The sequence below is a fragment of the Strix aluco genome, chromosome 26 (genome assembly GCF_031877795.1).
Source record: "Strix aluco isolate bStrAlu1 chromosome 26, bStrAlu1.hap1, whole genome shotgun sequence".
NCBI classification, from domain to species: domain Eukaryota; kingdom Metazoa; phylum Chordata; class Aves; order Strigiformes; family Strigidae; genus Strix; species Strix aluco.
This window is the reverse complement of record NC_133956.1, coordinates 3,833,111-3,850,903: the sequence shown is the minus strand read 5'-3', so window position 1 is coordinate 3,850,903 and position 17,793 is coordinate 3,833,111. Positions and strand designations below refer to the sequence as shown.

The 17,793-nt window shown below is 43.3% G+C and overlaps 2 protein-coding genes across 4 annotated transcripts; one reads left to right on the top strand and one right to left on the bottom strand.

The window, feature by feature from the left end:
• The first annotated feature begins 67 nt into the window (after positions 1-67).
• RHCE (Rh blood group CcEe antigens) lies at positions 68-12,376 on the top strand. 2 transcript variants are annotated; one of them, XM_074850955.1, is made up of 10 exons: positions 68-171; positions 4,280-4,466; positions 4,697-4,847; positions 5,528-5,669; positions 7,639-7,796; positions 8,117-8,254; positions 8,497-8,627; positions 9,539-9,618; positions 10,745-10,818; positions 11,352-12,376. In XM_074850955.1, the coding sequence occupies exons 2-10, from the start codon at positions 4,300-4,302 to the stop codon at positions 11,376-11,378; spliced, it is 1,068 nt and encodes a 355-aa protein (XP_074707056.1). In that variant the 5' UTR covers positions 68-171; positions 4,280-4,299; the 3' UTR covers positions 11,379-12,376. The 2 variants fall into 2 exon arrangements, with proteins under 2 accessions (XP_074707056.1, XP_074707055.1); XM_074850954.1 differs by lacking the exon at positions 68-171 and adding an exon at positions 609-3,169.
• An 882-nt stretch (positions 12,377-13,258) lies between these two features.
• TMEM50A (transmembrane protein 50A) lies at positions 13,259-17,678 on the bottom strand. 2 transcript variants are annotated; one of them, XM_074850959.1, is made up of 7 exons: positions 17,577-17,678; positions 17,072-17,183; positions 16,548-16,660; positions 16,096-16,163; positions 15,354-15,446; positions 14,014-14,074; positions 13,259-13,724 (listed from the first exon to the last, which is right to left on the bottom strand). In XM_074850959.1, exons 2-7 carry the CDS (start codon positions 17,162-17,164, stop codon positions 13,679-13,681), a joined length of 474 nt encoding a protein of 157 aa, XP_074707060.1. In that variant the 5' UTR covers positions 17,165-17,183; positions 17,577-17,678; the 3' UTR covers positions 13,259-13,678. The 2 variants fall into 2 exon arrangements, with proteins under 2 accessions (XP_074707060.1, XP_074707061.1); XM_074850960.1 differs by lacking the exon at positions 17,577-17,678 and adding an exon at positions 17,357-17,559.
• Positions 17,679-17,793: the final 115 nt, after the last annotated feature.

Below are 17,793 nucleotides of genomic sequence, written 5' to 3'. Positions count from 1 at the left end.
AGAGACAAATAAAAATAAAAGGACAGCTCAGCTATCCATTCGGAAACGGAAGAAGGAGGGCTCAATTTTCTCTGTCACCGTAGCACTTTAGTACCGCCCCTCATGCTTGATTGACAACCTCGCTGGCAAATAGGCTGTTGGGAAAGGGAAATATAAGCCTCAGGTGCAAAGGTGAGTGGCGGCAGCTTGTGACAGCCTGTGCTTCCCCCACAGCGCGGCCCTGTGCTGACGGCTCACCGGAGGGTAAAAAAACCCCTCAGAGTGACTGACGGCCGCCTCCAGCCAATAAAGAATGCATATAACAGAGTGACGAGCGATCGGTCCAATCGCGGGGCAAGAAGCGGGGAGGGGCGGGGCGACTTGGCCTCTCTTTTCCCGATCGGCCCAAAGACGGACGGTGGCTGGAAGTGGGCCAATCAGAGACCATGAACGAAGCTAGCCTTCGACCAATGGGAGGCTAGTCCCTAAGGCAGGCCTGTTGGGCGGGGCGGGTGCTCAGCCAATGGGAGGCGAGGGGCGGGGCGGTCCCTCTGCGGCCGCTGCCCGGGCCTGCCTAGTCACTGCTGGGCACCGCCCCCTCCTCGCGCGTCGCCGCTGCCGGTCCTGGGCCCGGGGCCCGGGCTTTGGGCCTTCCCACCCCGGCAGCCGCTCGGCAGAGCCCCTGCCTCAAGGCCCGTGGCCTGCTTTGGACTGTGGAAACCGTGAGGAAACCAATGGCAGCCCCTAGGCCTGAGGGAGTGATGCCTCGGCCCCCCGCCCGCCCTTCGGCTGGCTTGGGGGTGGTGCCCGGGGCACCCCGCGCCTTTCCTTGCTGCCTCGCCCGGAGCTGGGCTGGGTGCCAAGGGCCTGCCAAGCCTCTCTGGGAGATAACGGGCCTCCCTCAGCAAGGGTCACGCCATGCTGGGCTGAGTCCGAGGAGTGCAGGTGCCGATATGGCGTTAAAACTGGTACAGAGGAATGTATGTCAGGCTTCTGGTCCCCTTGGCTGAGTCACTGGGGAGGTTTTGCCGGTAGTGGAGCTTTAATTTTAAAGTTATTTTGTACTTCACCCTGTCTGAGATCACTGAGCTTAGATCTTTCTGTTTGGGAGGGAGTTTAAGCTGGAAACCGAGCATCAGTGTTTACAGTGTGGCGTGTCATCCTGAGGGGGAAAAATATGGTCAAGTTCTTAGCCTTTGGTGTGTTTTCCCTGACTCTTCATGCTGACAGGATTTGGTAACAAGTGTCAAAAGTGCCAGTTGTGTTCATTTGACCATACCAAATTGGTGGAAGGAGTTCTGGGTCATTCTTATCCTGGGTATGGGTCCTAAGGGTTTGTCTTGCAGGAAACAGATCAAAGCTTATTAGTTACATTGCATTTATAAACTAGCACAAAGACACTGCATCTGTTAGCTAAATTTCTAAATTGCTGTTTCAGCTATTACCTTTTTCTTGTCTAGAGAAATTTCACCAGGCATTCTAGTTCTGTCTGAATTAGCCACGTGATCACAGAATTCCCATAAAATGTTGCTGAATGTAGATCTTTATGAATCAGGATTTTTCTGAAGTCGGTTTAGGAGTTTCTGAAATGGGGGTACGGATACTTAACTTACAGTTTATTAGGCCTAAGTAAAAGCTGATAAAGCAATTTGATATTGCCTGTGAGGAAGGTGCAAGTTACCACCACAAATGCAAACCTTTCACAGATGGCTTGGAGACTATTACTGTGCCGTATAGCCTAGGTTTGCAGGAGGAATGTCCTAAAACAAGTGACTTTTTCTACATATGTGTTTGATCCATATTTCTGTCACCAGTAGGTGGCTTTCTACCCATTTGTATGCATTGTTACTATCTCAAATCCCAGCATGTGAGCACAGCACTCAGTTTGAAATGGCCTCAAAGTAGAAAGTCTGAGGCATAATTACAGTACTTTAATCTCCTGGACTACTGGAACAAAGAGGATTCAATTTACCAAAAGCTCAGTGACTACTGAGAAGATAGTAATGTTCACATTATGCATTCATAAATTGTCCTCCACAGCCAAATAATCCTAGCAAATGACATCTGTGCATGGGGATATACTGAACATAGTTTCCACCATATAGTCCTGCTCCTGTGCCCAAAATGCTCACGTAGAGCATGTGGGTGGCACTAGAGCCAGCTCTAGTGGTTCCTGTTTTAAAACAACAACTGAAGAAAGCCTGTGCGTTACCAAAAGGCTCAGAACCCATAAGGCAATGGGTAACTTGTAGCCACAATGTGGTAATAAAAGTTGGTACACTTCTGGATGAAGGCTAGGTCGGAATTAAAGAAAGAATCGGGAGGGTGTAGGTCTGTGGTTTGGTTCTCAATTAAAAGCCTGCAGCACTCTGAACAGGGCTGTCTGCCTGCAGCTTCCTGGCCTGGGGATTACCAAGGTCTACACTGTAGCTGTTTCCATAGCCCTGCTATAAACAACAGACCGATCTTACAAGTAGCATAGAAAATGCTACATCTCCTTTACATGTCCAGAGAGTCTTGATTCTCTGGCGTTGGGTTGGATTCATCATGTACAAGAAGGTTTGTTGTGGGACATGGGTGTAGAGCTGTAGCCAAACCAACCTGAGAATCACACGGAGAATCTCCACAGGACCTTCCCCGATCTTTCTCTGATGGGAGTTGGGTCTAGGATGGATGCAAGCAATGTAAACAAATAATGGTTTGCATAAGCTTCAACGTCCTACTCTTATATGAGTCCATGTGCTTCTTTACTTGCCATTTAGTGGCTATGTAAGGCTCAAGAGCACCTGAAGTACTGTATGGATGGTATCCTGGAGCATTGTGGTATTGATGGCTTGATATGTCTGTGTTCATGAGCATTTCTGAGTTCAGTCCATGTCAGTTGTGGTAAGTTTGGGCTCCTGACACGTCACAGATAAGGAACTGTTCCTAGCTGACGCCTCTTGGGCTTTTTATCTCTCTGAGTTTTTATTCCTGTCCCCCACACCTTCTTTTCTATTGGTTTGAAGTTTACTGGAACATCTTTATATCAATGTGTTTGTGCTTAATGTAGTCTAGTGCACAATGCCTTCTCATTACCACAACTTCCGCAACAGCGTGCCATGGCTAATCCTTTTTCTGGAAGCTGTTTTCATCGTCTTCTTTTACTTCTCAGATTATGATGAAGGTATATCAAGCATTCCCTACCCAGGTAAGCCTTGCTGTGAAAGGAAGGGTTAACGCTTGCTCTTATTTTGCAGTGCCATAGTGGTGGGATTCAGCAGGTTTATGTATTTGTTAGTGAGAAGTAGAATGTTTTTACTGCCCTTTAAGTACCCTGCCTTGCCGTGTATGGGGTGTATTTATTTATATGAAAGCAATTGCAGTGAAGAAAACCAAAAACCTCTGTGAGGTCTTGGCATGCAAAGGTGTTGTGCTACAAAGTAAGAATTCAGGATGGCAGTATTTTCCATTTGAATGCTTGATGTAAATAAATGAAGTTAATACAGTGGAATTAAGGGTTTAAATACATTCTGGAGATGTATTCTGTTCATTGATCAAAGGAATGTATTAGCAGATGATGCTACGGCCATAGCATGTAATGTATTTACAGTGTTGTGCAAATATGTGCTGATTAATCCTCGTGACATTCTTGTGTTACCCTCCCTGTTTTACAGCTTGGAAAATGAGATCTACTTACAAGCAGTTTGGTATTTTACTGTAGGTACAGGCCAGCACAACCATATGATAATATGACTGTTAACATGTCCTGGGGGACACTTCCAGGGCTACAGATCCATGAGCTTACATTTTGGACAGCTTCCACCTTTTATGCAATGGTGCTGGTTTTCATATTAAACTCTTTCTACTGCTATTTCTGTTCCTTCTACCCGGATGAGGACATCATACAGGTTTCTCTTTGTAACTCATTTCTTTCCTAATGCCCTCAAGGGATGAATCAGCACTAATTCACAGTAACTCTCCCTGAGAAGTCCAACTTAAGCTCTTTAAATTCACCTCAGGAAAAATGAATGTCCAAATTTTATTGCTGTCTTGCTTTTTGATCCCTCAACCCCTACCCTATGACATCCATTCTGATCACTTTGTAAAAATAAATTCAGGGTCAAGGGTATTGTTCTTCTGATTACTTAGGGATTAGAAAGCAAGCTCTGGAATTCTTTATGAGTACCATATAATAATGGCACCCAAATTTTTATCTGAAGGCTTCTTAGTTAATTGTGATTTTTTATTTATTTTTTTAACCAGAAATCCAGTCTGCATTAATAACTTCACTGATGTCTTGGTCTTTTCTGTCATGCAGATTTTCAAGATGTCAACCACATGGTGATTTTCGGATTTGGCTTTTTCCTGACATTTCTGAAAAGATACGGGTTTAGCAGCACTGGATTCAACCTCCTGATCATTGTACTCGGTGTCCAATGCTCTGTGCTGATACAAGAGTTATTACTTTTCCTTCCTGGCAGCGAAAGAGAAGATGATCTGAAAAGGTAATTAGTTTGTGTTAGAATTGGAATAATCTGCAACTGCTGATTGCTCTTTGTGGAGGATAATGCCTTGTTATATGGTTCTATTTGTGAATTAGCATAGTCATATTTGCAGACATTTTAGAAGGCTTTGGGTTTTTAAGTACATTTTACTGTCTGTTCATTCTTTCTTTCTTGGCTGTGATGATATCCCAGTACAGAATTATTTTTTTCTTTCCTTTCTTTTGTTGCAGAATAACAAAGGCCACTCTGAGTTTGACTGCTGTGGTCATCTCCACTGGAGCTGTTCTTGGAAAGACCAATCCTGTGCAGTTAAGTCTGATGACAGTTGTGGAGATGGTAGCTTTCCACATGAGCAAGTGGATGCACAACACATTCCTAAAGGTACTGCAGTACGATTTCCAGGCACATGGGGGAAAGTTTCACTGGGACTTTGGAATGTTGCCTTTTGGTGCTTTGGCAGTGCTCTGCTGACAGGAACATCTGTGTGTTTTATCTCATCTCAGATTGTGGCTATGGTTTCTTTAAGAGATGAAATCTGACTTTGGGACTATACTTAAGGACATTGAACTCCAAACCCTGCATACTCTGTGTCTGTATAATTGGCTGGATCTATATTCACGGCCTTAAAGCGTGACCTGATCTGGTGGATTGGGATGTAGTGCATTTGGCCTTGCCCATGCCCTGACTGTCCCCAACACATGAAGGAAAGCCTTGACCTATGCTAAGGCACTAATTCTTTTAAACTTTACCTCCTCCCAGTGTCAGTTCAGTCTGGAAGATTCCCAGTGTGAATGATATACCAGCCCAGTTTGGACAGCAGTCAGACCTGCATTTAATGTACAGTGTGAACTTACCCCAAACTCTCTGTATATGAATTGTGTGTTTATAGCTGCATTGAATTCAGATAAGTTAATCTTGCATAAATAACTCATGCATATACTAAGGGACTGTGAAAATAAATTGCTTATGGGGAGGTTACATGAGCAGCTCTACCAGGAACTGCATCAAAGGCTTCCTGTGGCCTGAAATAAACCACAAATTTGATTATTCTGTTGATATAGATTTCAGACAATGGCAGCATGATGCATGTTCACCTGTTTGGAGCCTACTTTGGTCTGGCAGCCTCCTCACGTTTCTCTGAGCCACTGCCAGTGTCTGAGAAGAATGCGAGTACCCCAAAGTCGGATTTATTGTCAATGCTGGGTAAGGCATTTGCTTTAACATCTCAGTTGGAAGAAGAGGTTGCACTGAGAACATAAGGAAGGTTTCTGGGGACTGGCCACACCACACCAAAGCTTTCGCATCCAAAATGCAGGTCTGAATGCAGCTAAGCATAGAAACTGCTGCTGCTGTGGTTCATGGTTTCTGACAAAGAGTTGGTGAGTCTCAGCATGTTTCCTACCAGGCCTATAAGCCACTCCTGCAACGGCTGTGGCTTACTTTGCTTTTGTCAGTCTCAGCATAAAGGCTGTGCCAGGTTAACTGTTCCCTCTCCCAGCTAAGTTGTCCCCTTTGGGCTTGTATAGGCATATTGGCAGGGGACCTCTGCACCAAAGTTGAGGTCATTACTTATATTTCAGTAATGCTTACAGTTCCCAGCTGGGGCCGAGGCTCAGTTTTGTTTTGCAAGGTGCTGTACAGAGATATAAAAAGGCAGTCCCTGCCTAATAGTGTAAATGAAAAGATAAAACGCCTGGGGAAGGGTGGGGAATATGATACAGACAGGCACATGAGAAAGGATCTGAGTGATGATAGGCTGAATATATGGAGTTCCACTCTTTTTCTTAAAGAAGCAATTTGGTTTCTTTATTATCATGATTTCTGTTATGTAACTGCCATTGTGCTTTATAGTGACAAAGCCTGTGTCTCTTAATTGCCTTGAACAAGAACAGTTCCAATTGTACTGTCAGGTGATTTGCACAAGGGTCTGGTACCTCTGTGGCACAGAGAACAGAACGTTAGCTAGGGAAGTTGTCTGGATGGCAAAAAATAATGACTGGACAAGGCAAAAGAAACTGTTGCTTGTTTGAGTTGTCATCTGTGCACTTAGAGCTGTGCGCAGCTCGGGGCAGAGGCGGGTTGCCATGTGTGGTCCAACTTGACTTCGTGTGAGGCCGCCTACTTCCCTCTGCTGGTTGGAATTTGATCTGTGCGTGTGTATCCCTGTGCACACACCAAAAGATGTGACCTATGGAGCAGTGAACTTCACAGAGCCTGAGATTCCTAAATGCTGACAATTAGGACCCAGGTCACAGAAGCAGAAGAACCTGTTTTCATTCCTATTAGCAAAGCCTGTGTGGTCATGAAAGTGTGGCACTGTGCAGTGATCTCACAGGAGGAAGGTGAGTTGTTCTTTTGGACCCTAGCTACTAGGGAGTAGCTATTTGGTAGATAACCCTTTCACAAATAACATGAAAGTTAAGCTGTGAATAGCTGAGTTGGTGAAGCATGATCACCTCAGCTCAAGCTATTGGTCTTTAGCCCTCCTAGTGTAGAGGTAGAGAGGATTCTGTTCTTATGATCCAGTTCATCCTCTTTTTCTCTTCAAACCCTGCCAGGAGGCAAGACAACCAGTACCAGTCATACTGGCAGCCAAGGTAAAAAACACTCCAGAGTGCACTTTGGGTTTCTTTATAGCGATTTGTACCACGTGAGCTGTTTTCTCTTCCCCCTTGGCTTGCTTTCATTCTCTCTTGCAGCTGGTTTTGAACAGTTATTTCACAGTTCCATGAAAAGGAGCAGAAATTTTGGCCAAGGAGCAAGCCCCCGGTGCCTGTTCAGAACAGGCAGGACGCTCATTGGTTGGAAATCAACAGTGGAATTGTTCCCACTTGTATCTGCACCTGCATTTAAGGGGATGATAGATAGGACAAAGCTGATGTTAAAGGTGTTCTTGAAAAGAGAATCCTACCTTAACTCTGCGGAGGACCAGCCAGGTGCCAGTAGAGCTGTGCTGTGGCTGTGTTTGACGTTACAGTGGTATGGTTCTGGGGAGGTGTTGGTATAGCAGGTAACTCTCAGGGCTGTCTGCGTTGTGAGTTATTAACTTTTGTTCACAATGTAGGAATCACAGTCAATGCAAAATGTGGGCTCGAGCCCTCCAGAGACAGCTGGTGATGGATTCACTGTGTTTTAGAGCAGGTAATGATAGTCGTTTGTCTTTGTCTCCAAGGCACTGTCTTTCTCTGGGTGTTCTGGCCAAGCTTCAATTCTGTACTACTTTGGGACAAGAGCAAAGCAATCTACAACACCTACTTTGCCCTTGCAGTGAGCACTGTAACTGCCTTCATGTTGTCTGCTCTGACCACAAAGGATGGAAAATTCAAAATGGTAAGACATGAGAGAAAATCACTGCATGGAGAAGATAATTGTCCTGTTACTCTGTTCTTCAGTAATACACTGACAGTATAATAGCTATTAAGTAAAAACAAGTCCAGGTTTTCAGCCTGACAGTCATCATTAGCCTCCCAAGCAGAACACTGAAGCTCTAACTTAGAAATGATGTTATCAGATTGTAATTTACAGTATACAGAGGCCCAAATTCACCCTAAAGAGATCGCACTTGCATGAGAATAGCAATCTATGATAATTTGGCTTCTGTAAGTGATGACTGAATTCTCACTCCATGCTTTTGTTGTTTCATTTTACAGACTCATATCCACAGTGCAGTACTAGCTGGTGGGGTCGCTGTTGGTTATGCAGCACGCAGTATCAAGTATCCTTGGATTGCAATGATTTTGGGTCTCCTTGCCAGTGTGATAACCATATTAGGATCTTACTGTTTGCCGGTAATACGCAAAACCTGAAGTTGTTTTTTGTCTAACTGTATAAACTTCTTTCCCGGTGTAGGATACCTCAAGGGAAACCTCTCTCTTTCAGAGAGATTAAAGCTAAGAAACCTGAAGTCTTCTGAGCAGAGCACAGGAATGCAACTTACAAGACCAAAGTTCATCTTCTAGGTCTGCAGTAGACAATATGCTGTTATCAACTTGTGTTTCAGTGTATCACTTAAAACTTCTCTTCTTCCCAGAGATGCTTGAATGCTGTTCTCAAGATTCATGATACTTCTGGAGTTCATTTCACTTTTGGCTTGCCTAGTATGCTTGGAGCTCTTGCCCAGGTTGTTCTCTTAGTAATAGAAAACTGGACTGATATACCAAGGTACATAAATTCTTGCTTTTAAATAATAAGCTTAGCTAATCGTTATTATAGTGTGCCCTAAGAGGTCTCATATATACAGAAAGCCTGAACGTCACCACAGATAAATCGTTTTATACCAGATAACCTAAGATAATCTCTGAAGTCCAAAAAAGTCAGTAAAAAAGACTTCCACGGTTGAGCAGACAGACTTTGGATCAAAACTTTAATATTAGCTTTTGGTCCTGTTTTCTGCCTCCCTTTTTATTTGATATTAAATACAGCAGACATAGGAGATGAAGGCTGGGGATGTGCATCCTTTCAAGACTCATTTTGGCTTTTGTGATGTGTTTTGGGGAGCTTTGTATGCTAATGGGGGGAGCGGGGGGGGGCAGAAATCAGCATTTCTCTTCAAATGAGGCTTTAACTCTGAGTCAGGGGCAAGAATGCCAGTTTGAACTAACGCCAGTCTGGACACTGAACTGGAAAATATACTTGGACAGATATCCTGCAAAAGTTGAAGTGAAGGATATTCTCCATGGGTTGTTTTGATCTGACACTGGCATCTCATTTTTGCAAATCAAGTTCATGTCATGTCATACAAGTTCTCTGATTTTCTGTTTACACAGGAATGAACCACAGTGGTGCATAAGGGCCTTACACTTCTCATCATGTTCCTATTGAAACAAACAAATTTAATGAAGTTTTAGTATTACAGTGGTGGTTTCTAAGGGCAAAAGATGTCCTCTGGAGTCTGTGTTAGGCTTCTGATAGGATCTCTTAAAACATCTAACTGCAGCTGCAGAGACATTTGAGAATAACAGAATTTTTATGAGAGGTTTTGATGTAAAATGCTGTGTAGATACAGATCCATTCACAGTCTTACTGCTAAATTCAGCAACTGTAAAAGGTGAAACGCTTATTTTGCTTTTCAGGCTGCGTGATTTGGTCGCGAATCACATTTGGGCCTTCTTCCTGACCATGGATGTTGCCTTGATAACAGGTTTTATTACAGGTCAGTATTGAAAAACATGTTCAGTAATACCTTCCTCATTTCCTTGAGGCAAGGGGTATGTCACCTTATGGCACCTGCTGTCATGTCCGTGCAACCCTTTGCGGAAAGAGGCCAGTTTAACTGGGGCTCTGAACTGTGTTTCTATGGGTAAATTATGTGTGGAAGCAGCCACGGGAAACATGAATGCCAGGGACTCTTCGAAGCCAGTCTTTTGAAGAAGAAAAATCTTCAACATAAATAATGTAGTAGCACCATTCTTTCATTGGTGAAGTTTATTTTAACAGATGCTTAACAGCTGCCTTCAAATTTCAGACAGGAGATCTGTGAGGATGAAAATATTTTTACATCTGGGTATTGTCTTAGTGACAGAAAAATGCTATCTAGAGCTTGTCACTTTTTAGGCCAGTTGGTACAAATCTGCAAAGTCTCACGAACGTCAGTAGCTCGCTTGCCTCAGCCAAGCCCTAGGCCTTTGATCACTAGTGCTTTGGGATCATCAGGGCTCATGTGTTTCCCATGTGACATTCTCCTTTATGGCAGCTGCTGCTTTTCTATAGCTGTTAATTCTGTCTTGACTAAAAGAGAAATGGCAGATGAAAATTGCTGTGAAATATACTCTAAAATGATTTTTTTTTGGTGCTTTAATTGATCTGAAACCTTTGCATTACCTTAAGTGTAATTAAGTTGAGCTAATCAAGCAGATTTTTAAAGAAAACATTGAGCTAAAATAATCAAACATTCAGTGTTTAACCAAATTGTTAAAAATCTAGGTGTTTCCATCTAAATCCCAAGCTAACAATGCTGATAAGGCCAATTGCTTTAAATACACAGCCATTTTTCATGCAAGAAGTTAATCAGTTTTGATGTATTTTTAGAATCTGGCAGGCTGTTTAATGGGGTTTTGCCTAGAGTAATTAATTTTTAATAACACAAGCCTTGATCCTGGCAAGCTTCTCTCTTTGTATTTAAGGTCAACTTGAGTCAAGGGGCTCTGCTGAAGCGTTTAGTTCTGAGTTTGTATTTTGATCTATGTTACATTTGGACGCGTTTTACCTCCAGTTACACACAATCTTCCCCTTTCCCTGATGTGTATATTTATATTGGATATATGTGTTTTTACAAATAGGTTTCATCTTAAACCTCAAACTGTTTAAGACCATCCCTGTATCAAAGTACTTTGAAGACCAGTTTTATTGGGAGGTAAGTTTCAATGTGAAATTAATTGTGTGGGAGTATGTAGGGCACCTTGTTGCCCTTGATGAAGAACTCTAGGTATTTGAATTAAAAGTTAAAAAAGGGGTGATTCCATTTCCCAGTATGTTTTGGATGCCCTGTTTGAAACGTGTGAAGTGTTCCTACAGCTGATTCAGAGCCAGAACATGATAAATGCGTGTAGTCTTCAGCTGGGCTTGTCAGAGCCACTGGTGGGCACAGGACTAAATCTGAAATGATCTTGTTTGTTGTAAGATGTAATCTTAGGTGCCCAGAGATGGAAGGTGCTTTTTATGAAAACAGACCAAGCCTCCTGGCCTTCATGGGTGCAGAGTGGCTGTTCAGTCTGACGCAGAAACACAGGCCTTGGCACTTTTAGGTGCTGAATGTGATGCTATATCTGAATTACAGAAAAAAAGAAATGGATGAAAATAAGCTTCTAATAAAGTTTTCCATTGCCTTTTCTTGTATGATGATTTGATGCATAAAATGTTCTGATACAACAATGTTTGTCTTCACAGTTTCCCCATTTGGCTGTTGGATTTTGAACGGAGGAACCCAGATGACAGATTTGACCAAGATAAGATTTTCCTGTTTGTCACTAGAGAAAATTAATAGCTATGATGGGTGGAAAGAGCACTTATCAATTCTCAGGCTCAGAAAAGCCATCCAATGGACACAAAAAAATTAGTAATGAACTGTTCTAGTTATTCCTGAAAGATACAGGGTGTAAATTTAGAGATGCAAACTTACGACGCATTTAGCTTTTCTGCTTGGTCCTATCTTAAATATTTTTTTGTAGGATACGTACAAAAAAGTTGGCTGCGCTCATTGCTGTAATGGCTTATCAATCAAAATGCTTGGAAACTTTAAACTATTTTTAGCCCCCAAGTTTAAAAGACAAAATATGTATTTTAAAGTATAACTTTTCAAGGAGTGCATACTCACTCTTTTCTAGCAAAGCATTCAAGTCCTTGTTTTTAAGCAAAATTAATTCTGTTGAAGGCCTTGTTAAGCCAGGATTTGATGAGTGAGCTGGATCAAGGCCAGAACTCCGCATCTTCCCAGACTGAACTCTTGGAGTTATCTGACTGCTTAAAGAAAAATCAAGAATTACTTGGCTCAGGCTATCTGGAAGTTAAAACAGCAAGAAGTTAAATTGTTCTGCTTGTGGATGGTGCCCGTAAAATCAGTGGCATTCACTTATACTCAAGATTTGGCAGCAAACCTCAGGACAGCCCATCTGTGCAGTGACAGTCAGCACCACCATGGGGTCAGGAGGCTCTGGCTGCCCTGAAGGTGCAGACAAGTGGAGGGACAGAGGGAACAGTCCTCGGTGCCAAGGCCAAGACCCCGTTTTTTTACTCTGAGACAAGCAGGGAGCTTTGGTGCACGAGCTAGGGCCTGGTCGGGCAGAGGATTCTGGACAAGTGAACCCTTGTTTTTCGATGGATGGTGATTCTCAGTGTTTCTTCTTTGTTTCAAACTAGTTGACCTAGAAAAACTCTTTCAAAAATGCTTACCTAATAAAAAAGTCAAAATTTGATTGTTTTTATTCATCCAGCACACTTGCTTAAAAATGAATGAGGAGAAATTCAATATTGGGAGATGAGGCAGGAGTTCTTTGATGCTCACTGCAGTCATGCATGCTGACCTCAATTCATTCATTAGGGATTAAGCAAAGTAGATCCCTGCAGATAAAAAAGTGTGAGACAGGTTTTGAGTAATGAAAAATTACTGGCAGAGGAAGGGCCAATTTTTCTTATTTCCAGGTCACAAATAGCCAGCGATCTGCCAAATTTATCAGCTGCCTCCAGCTTCCACCAGCTGGGGGTGACGTTCAGCCTGGACACACACTTACGTAGGTGCCTTATCGCACAGTTAACGCGCTATTACTGGTGTGATAGTGTAATCCAGGCTCAACTTGTGTTTTTCACTTTAACTTTCCAGCAACCAACCAAACATCTGCAATACAAAGGGCTGTTTTCTAGCAAGATTGCTTTTAAGGAATAATATTTTATTCCCTCCCTTCTCCCCACATTTCTATTATCATCGATTTCTTGTGCAAATTCTTGTGAATCTATAGGAAGGGGCAGACACAGGATCAAAATTTCCCTGGTAGTGACTTGTCTCCTTTGCCAAAGAGAACTCTGATCTGAAGAGTATTCTTCCTTTTTTTTTTTTTTCTTCACAGTGGTTAGAAACTAGTTGACAGCAAGCTTTGTAGATGAGCTGCTTCCATCTAAAGCCACTACATATTTTGTACTTGTGCCTCTACGCTGTCAGCCACAGCAACAGTAAGTTGTTACTTGCCAGAGACTTCCTTGTTATCACCACAGGATGAATTAAATATTCAGGGGCAGGAGGGGGGAAATATCCCAAAGCAGCATAGTTCTATATTATGCAAGAAAAGCCACACCCCAATAAATTTTGAAATTAAAGAACTGGTTATATTGTCCAGATATAGGAAATATTTAATAAATATATGTTAAAAAGTTGCTCTAAAGCATTTTTAGTAAGTCTTGGATTGTAAATAGCTTCATAGAAACAGCTGGTTAAATACATCCATTTTCCACTATACTATTTACTGGTAGCAAACATCGTATCATAAAAGTGACTGCCATTGTTACTTGCAGCAACTTTACATTTGTCAAAAACATTACAACATTTAAATCACATACAAGAGTAAAAAACCAGAATAGAACCAGAATTTTTAGTGCTATGATTAAGTTTTCCTTGTTTTATCTTTAAACACAATTGAAGGTAACCGTTTACAAAATGGTTTTACAAAATTTTGGGAGTGTGCAGTTAAAAAACCAGCATGGCCAATGCACTTCCACAGGCGTGTTCATTGCCACAAATCTTCCGTGCGACCAAATTTGAAGACCAGTCCTCTGTTTAAAACAGAATAAAGGGACATGAGTACATAATGAGCAAATCAAATACCTCTTATTTTAAACACATGATTTCAGGGAGCAAGTTGTAGTATTTGTAAATCCAGTTCCTGGTCCTGCAACGACACTTAAGCAGACAGATTGCAGAGACCTACTGCCTTTACCAGCAGTTTGTTCACACATGTCTAGTAACAGGGCTTAAGAAAAAAAAAAAACTACTACAGCAAGTTTCAGTTTTTATAATTAAAACCAAGTTAGATAAGAAATGAACAAAGGAAGATGGTCTTACCCAAAAAAGATGAACGCATTCTGGAAAAACACAGCTATTCCTGGGTATACTACCGGTTTTTCTAACAAAAGAAAAAAGTCTCCATAAATTTTTTGGAAGTCATTTTCAGGCATATCCCACCTCTGACGTTTGAGAAACACTAAACTGCGCCGTGCCAGCAAAGATAACCAGTTTCATTCAAATACGAACATTTGGAGTCTGTGCACTGTGAAGCAGTGGTAAGGAGCTGAGTTTGACAGAGGGGCTGGTTACAAGGTAGGATTCCCGACTAGCCACAGGGCTGAAGTGATGACAAACTCTTGGTGCTGTTGCCTCTGCGTGACAAATCTGCCTAAGCCAGATTGTTCTCGCACAGAATTAAGACGGCCCTAGGCAGCTCACAGACCCCTTTCATTCTCTAACACGGCATTCCCCTCCGATCTGTGTTCCTCAGTTGTGTGACACAGAAGCATAAGCCTTACCTTAAGTGGCTTTTGTGCCCTCCCAATCCTTTAGCCTTCCAAGTAAAAGAAGCCTCTCCTGTTCTCTAACCCAAAATGTGCATCTCAAATGCAATTCTCAGGCTATAATTATCACATGGGATTACATATCCTGTTTGGAATGTGTGTGTGTGTGAGTATATATACATATATATTCATATATAATGACAATATACAAAATGGGAGTGCACATTAGTAGCGCTACTATGCAACTAATGCACCTTAGTTTCCTCAAAAATCCCCCGTGAATTGAGTAAGGCCAAAGCTGATAATGAAAATTAAAACCACCAGCGTGCCCTGACTGGTGTGAAATTCACTTCAGCTCCAGGTACAGGCAGTAGCTTTACATTTACTGAAGTGACCTAACCTCCTTTTGAAAGCCAGAGTAATACGCTGCAGTTTTCATGCCTTTCTCAAGACTTGCCTCCACAAAAAGTTACTGTGGTACATGTTAAGGTATAAATTTAAATAGGCCATTTGAATTAATTTTTCCCTTTTGCTAATTTAGCATAGAGGCTTTGGGAGCAATATGCAGGAAATCAGTAATTTTTACTCTAGGAATTAGTGCCCACCCAGGGAATTATTCCCACATAACTGCAGCAGTTTAGTTGTATCAGTACAGCTCCCAGCTGACCAAGACCTGGGTTTCTAGTGAGGAGAGTTGGAAGTTTATGACTTAGAAGTAGACAAAATCCACTTCAATAATAGTAGATAGTAGAGAATAGTGGTGTGTAGGGAACCAAAATATTAAAACTGGGCCTGCCTAGAAACTATCTAAAACTAAGTTCTAAAATTCAATAGTCATTTAAAATACTTTAAACCTTCAAAAATGGATCAGGTCACATGCCATGCTGTACTTACCTTTAACAACGTAGCCTCCAAAAAGGATCCACATGGAAGCAATCAGAGATCCAAAAGCCATCATAAAACCAATGAACAGCCAGATCCGAGCACCTTGAAAAAGACGTAGGGATGTTTTGTGCCTGTGTTTCAGAGCACCTTCTGTCACACACCAGAGCTACGCACAGACACACAGCGTGCACACTGCTCTTACAACTCTGCCAAGACTTAGTGGCTTCACAGATCTATCACAGAATCATTCAGGTTGGAGAAGACCCTTGGGATCATCGAGTCCAACCATCAGCCCGACTCTACAAAGTTCTCCCCTACACCACATCCCCCAGCATCTCACCCAAACGACCCTTAAACACACCCAGGGATGTGGACTCCAGCCCCTCCCTGGGCAGCCTATTCCACTCTCTGACCACTCTTTCTGGGAAACATTTTTTCCTCATGTCCAGTCTGAACCTCCCCTGTTGCAGTTTAAAGCCGTTCCCTCTTGTTCTGTCACTAATCCCCTGGGAGAAGAGACCAGCACCAACCTCTCCACAACGTCCTTTCAGGGAGCTGTAGAGAGTGATGAGGTCTCCCCTCACCTTCTCCTCCTCACACTGAACAGTCCCAGCTCCTTCAATCTCTCCTCACAGGATTTATTCTCCCGACCCTTCCCCAGCTCGTTGCCCTCCTCTGCCCTCGCTCCAGCACCTCGAGATCTCTCTCGTATTGAGGTGCTATCGCTACGCAGTAGCTTACACCGCCGTACCTGTCTGTCCCAGGCAGCCTTCACTGTAACTGTCACCCCGCACTTGGCCGTTAGACACCGCATTGATCCTGTACGAGCAAAACGGGATAAAACTGGGTAAATACAGATAAAGCAAGAAGTAAGTGTTTACAAAACAGTGGGAGAAACTTCTCAGAAACATATTTAAAAAGGATGATGCTGTGGGTTTTTGTATTTTTTTTAAAGAGAGACAAGGCTAAAATTTAAAAAGCAATTCTCCAAAGACTAATAAGACTTGGACCTGTACTATGCACTTAACTTTTTAAAATGGTTCCTTACTATAAATATCAACAAATATAAGAAAGACATGACACACTCAGATAGTAACTTGATTTGTTATTCTTAGTTACTTCTCTATTTAAAGACTATGTGTTCTTTTATTTGCATAAATAAGTTCTAGGAGCGTGTAGCTCTTATCAAAAAATTACACTTACATTAGGAATGCAATAGTGGCTATAACCCCACAAGCATGGTATGAATGGTTGAAGTCTTCCACTTCAGGATATTTTACAGCTGCATCTATGATTATCCACCAACCTGTAAAAAACTATTAAAAAAGGAGAAAAAGCACAATAGCTTAAAATACAGACACAAGCCTTTTAACAATGTATAAGGTTACTCTAGGAAAAGTAACATTAACTTATAAAATAATTCTTACAGTCTCCAACCTATAGTAAACTGATAGCATAACTCATTTTGCTATCAACTTAGGAACAAGACTAAATGCAAAGCCAGAGGTTTACCTTCTCCAATAGTTGTTACATGAGCAGAAGCTACGAAACTTAAAACACATGGATGCAAGCACCCAGAACAGATTTTGTGGTTTAGTCTGCTGTGACATACAGGACAACACATCCCTTTTCTTCCTTTAACTCCCAAACAGCTAACAATTTTTAGCTCGTCGTCAGCTGACTACATCTAGAAAGCCTGAAAGCAGCCCAAGGGAAGCTGTACGTACCAGCACTCCTGCAGCAACAGAAGCGATCGTGTTTCGTTTCTCCCCCCAGTCAACACACTCCGAGCACCTCAAGCTCTCCAGAAAACCTGACATTTTTCAGCGCTCTGAAGAACTGAAGAAAAAGGGACATTTCTTACCAAAACCAAACCCATCAGACATCAAGGGCTGGCATGCGGCAATGCGCGGCGTGCAAGGGAGGTTAAAACTGCTACACGGTACCTAAAACCCCCCCAGCCAGAGCCCCTTCCCAAGGGACGGCCGAGCAGAGCAGCCACCAACACCCACCCGGGACTCCGCCGGAGAGGCGGCGGCCTCAGAGCGGAGGCGACAACACGCCGGCCAGCGCACCCACCCCTCAGGGGGGGTCCCCCCCGCCCGCGCGAGGCCGGGGACATCCGGTGGGGCTGCGGCCACCAGCAAGAGGAGAAGGCGGCGGCCAAGCGTCCCGCCCTGCCCGGGGAGGGCTCTCGCCCCGAAGCGGCGCCTCACAGGCGTCCCCGCTTACCTGAGGGCGGGGAACGACCGTCGGCCGGCGGCTCACCGGCGCGCGCTGCGCATGCGCGGCAGCTCAGCTGATGCACCGCGGCGGAGTCATGAGACCGGGGCGGTCGCGCGCAGGCGCACTGAGAGCGGGCAGGGCCCGGCGCCCTCTGCGGGGGGGCGGCCAATGCGCACGCGCCGCGCCCGCCCGGCGCATGCGCTCTGGTTCCGCGTTGCGCAAG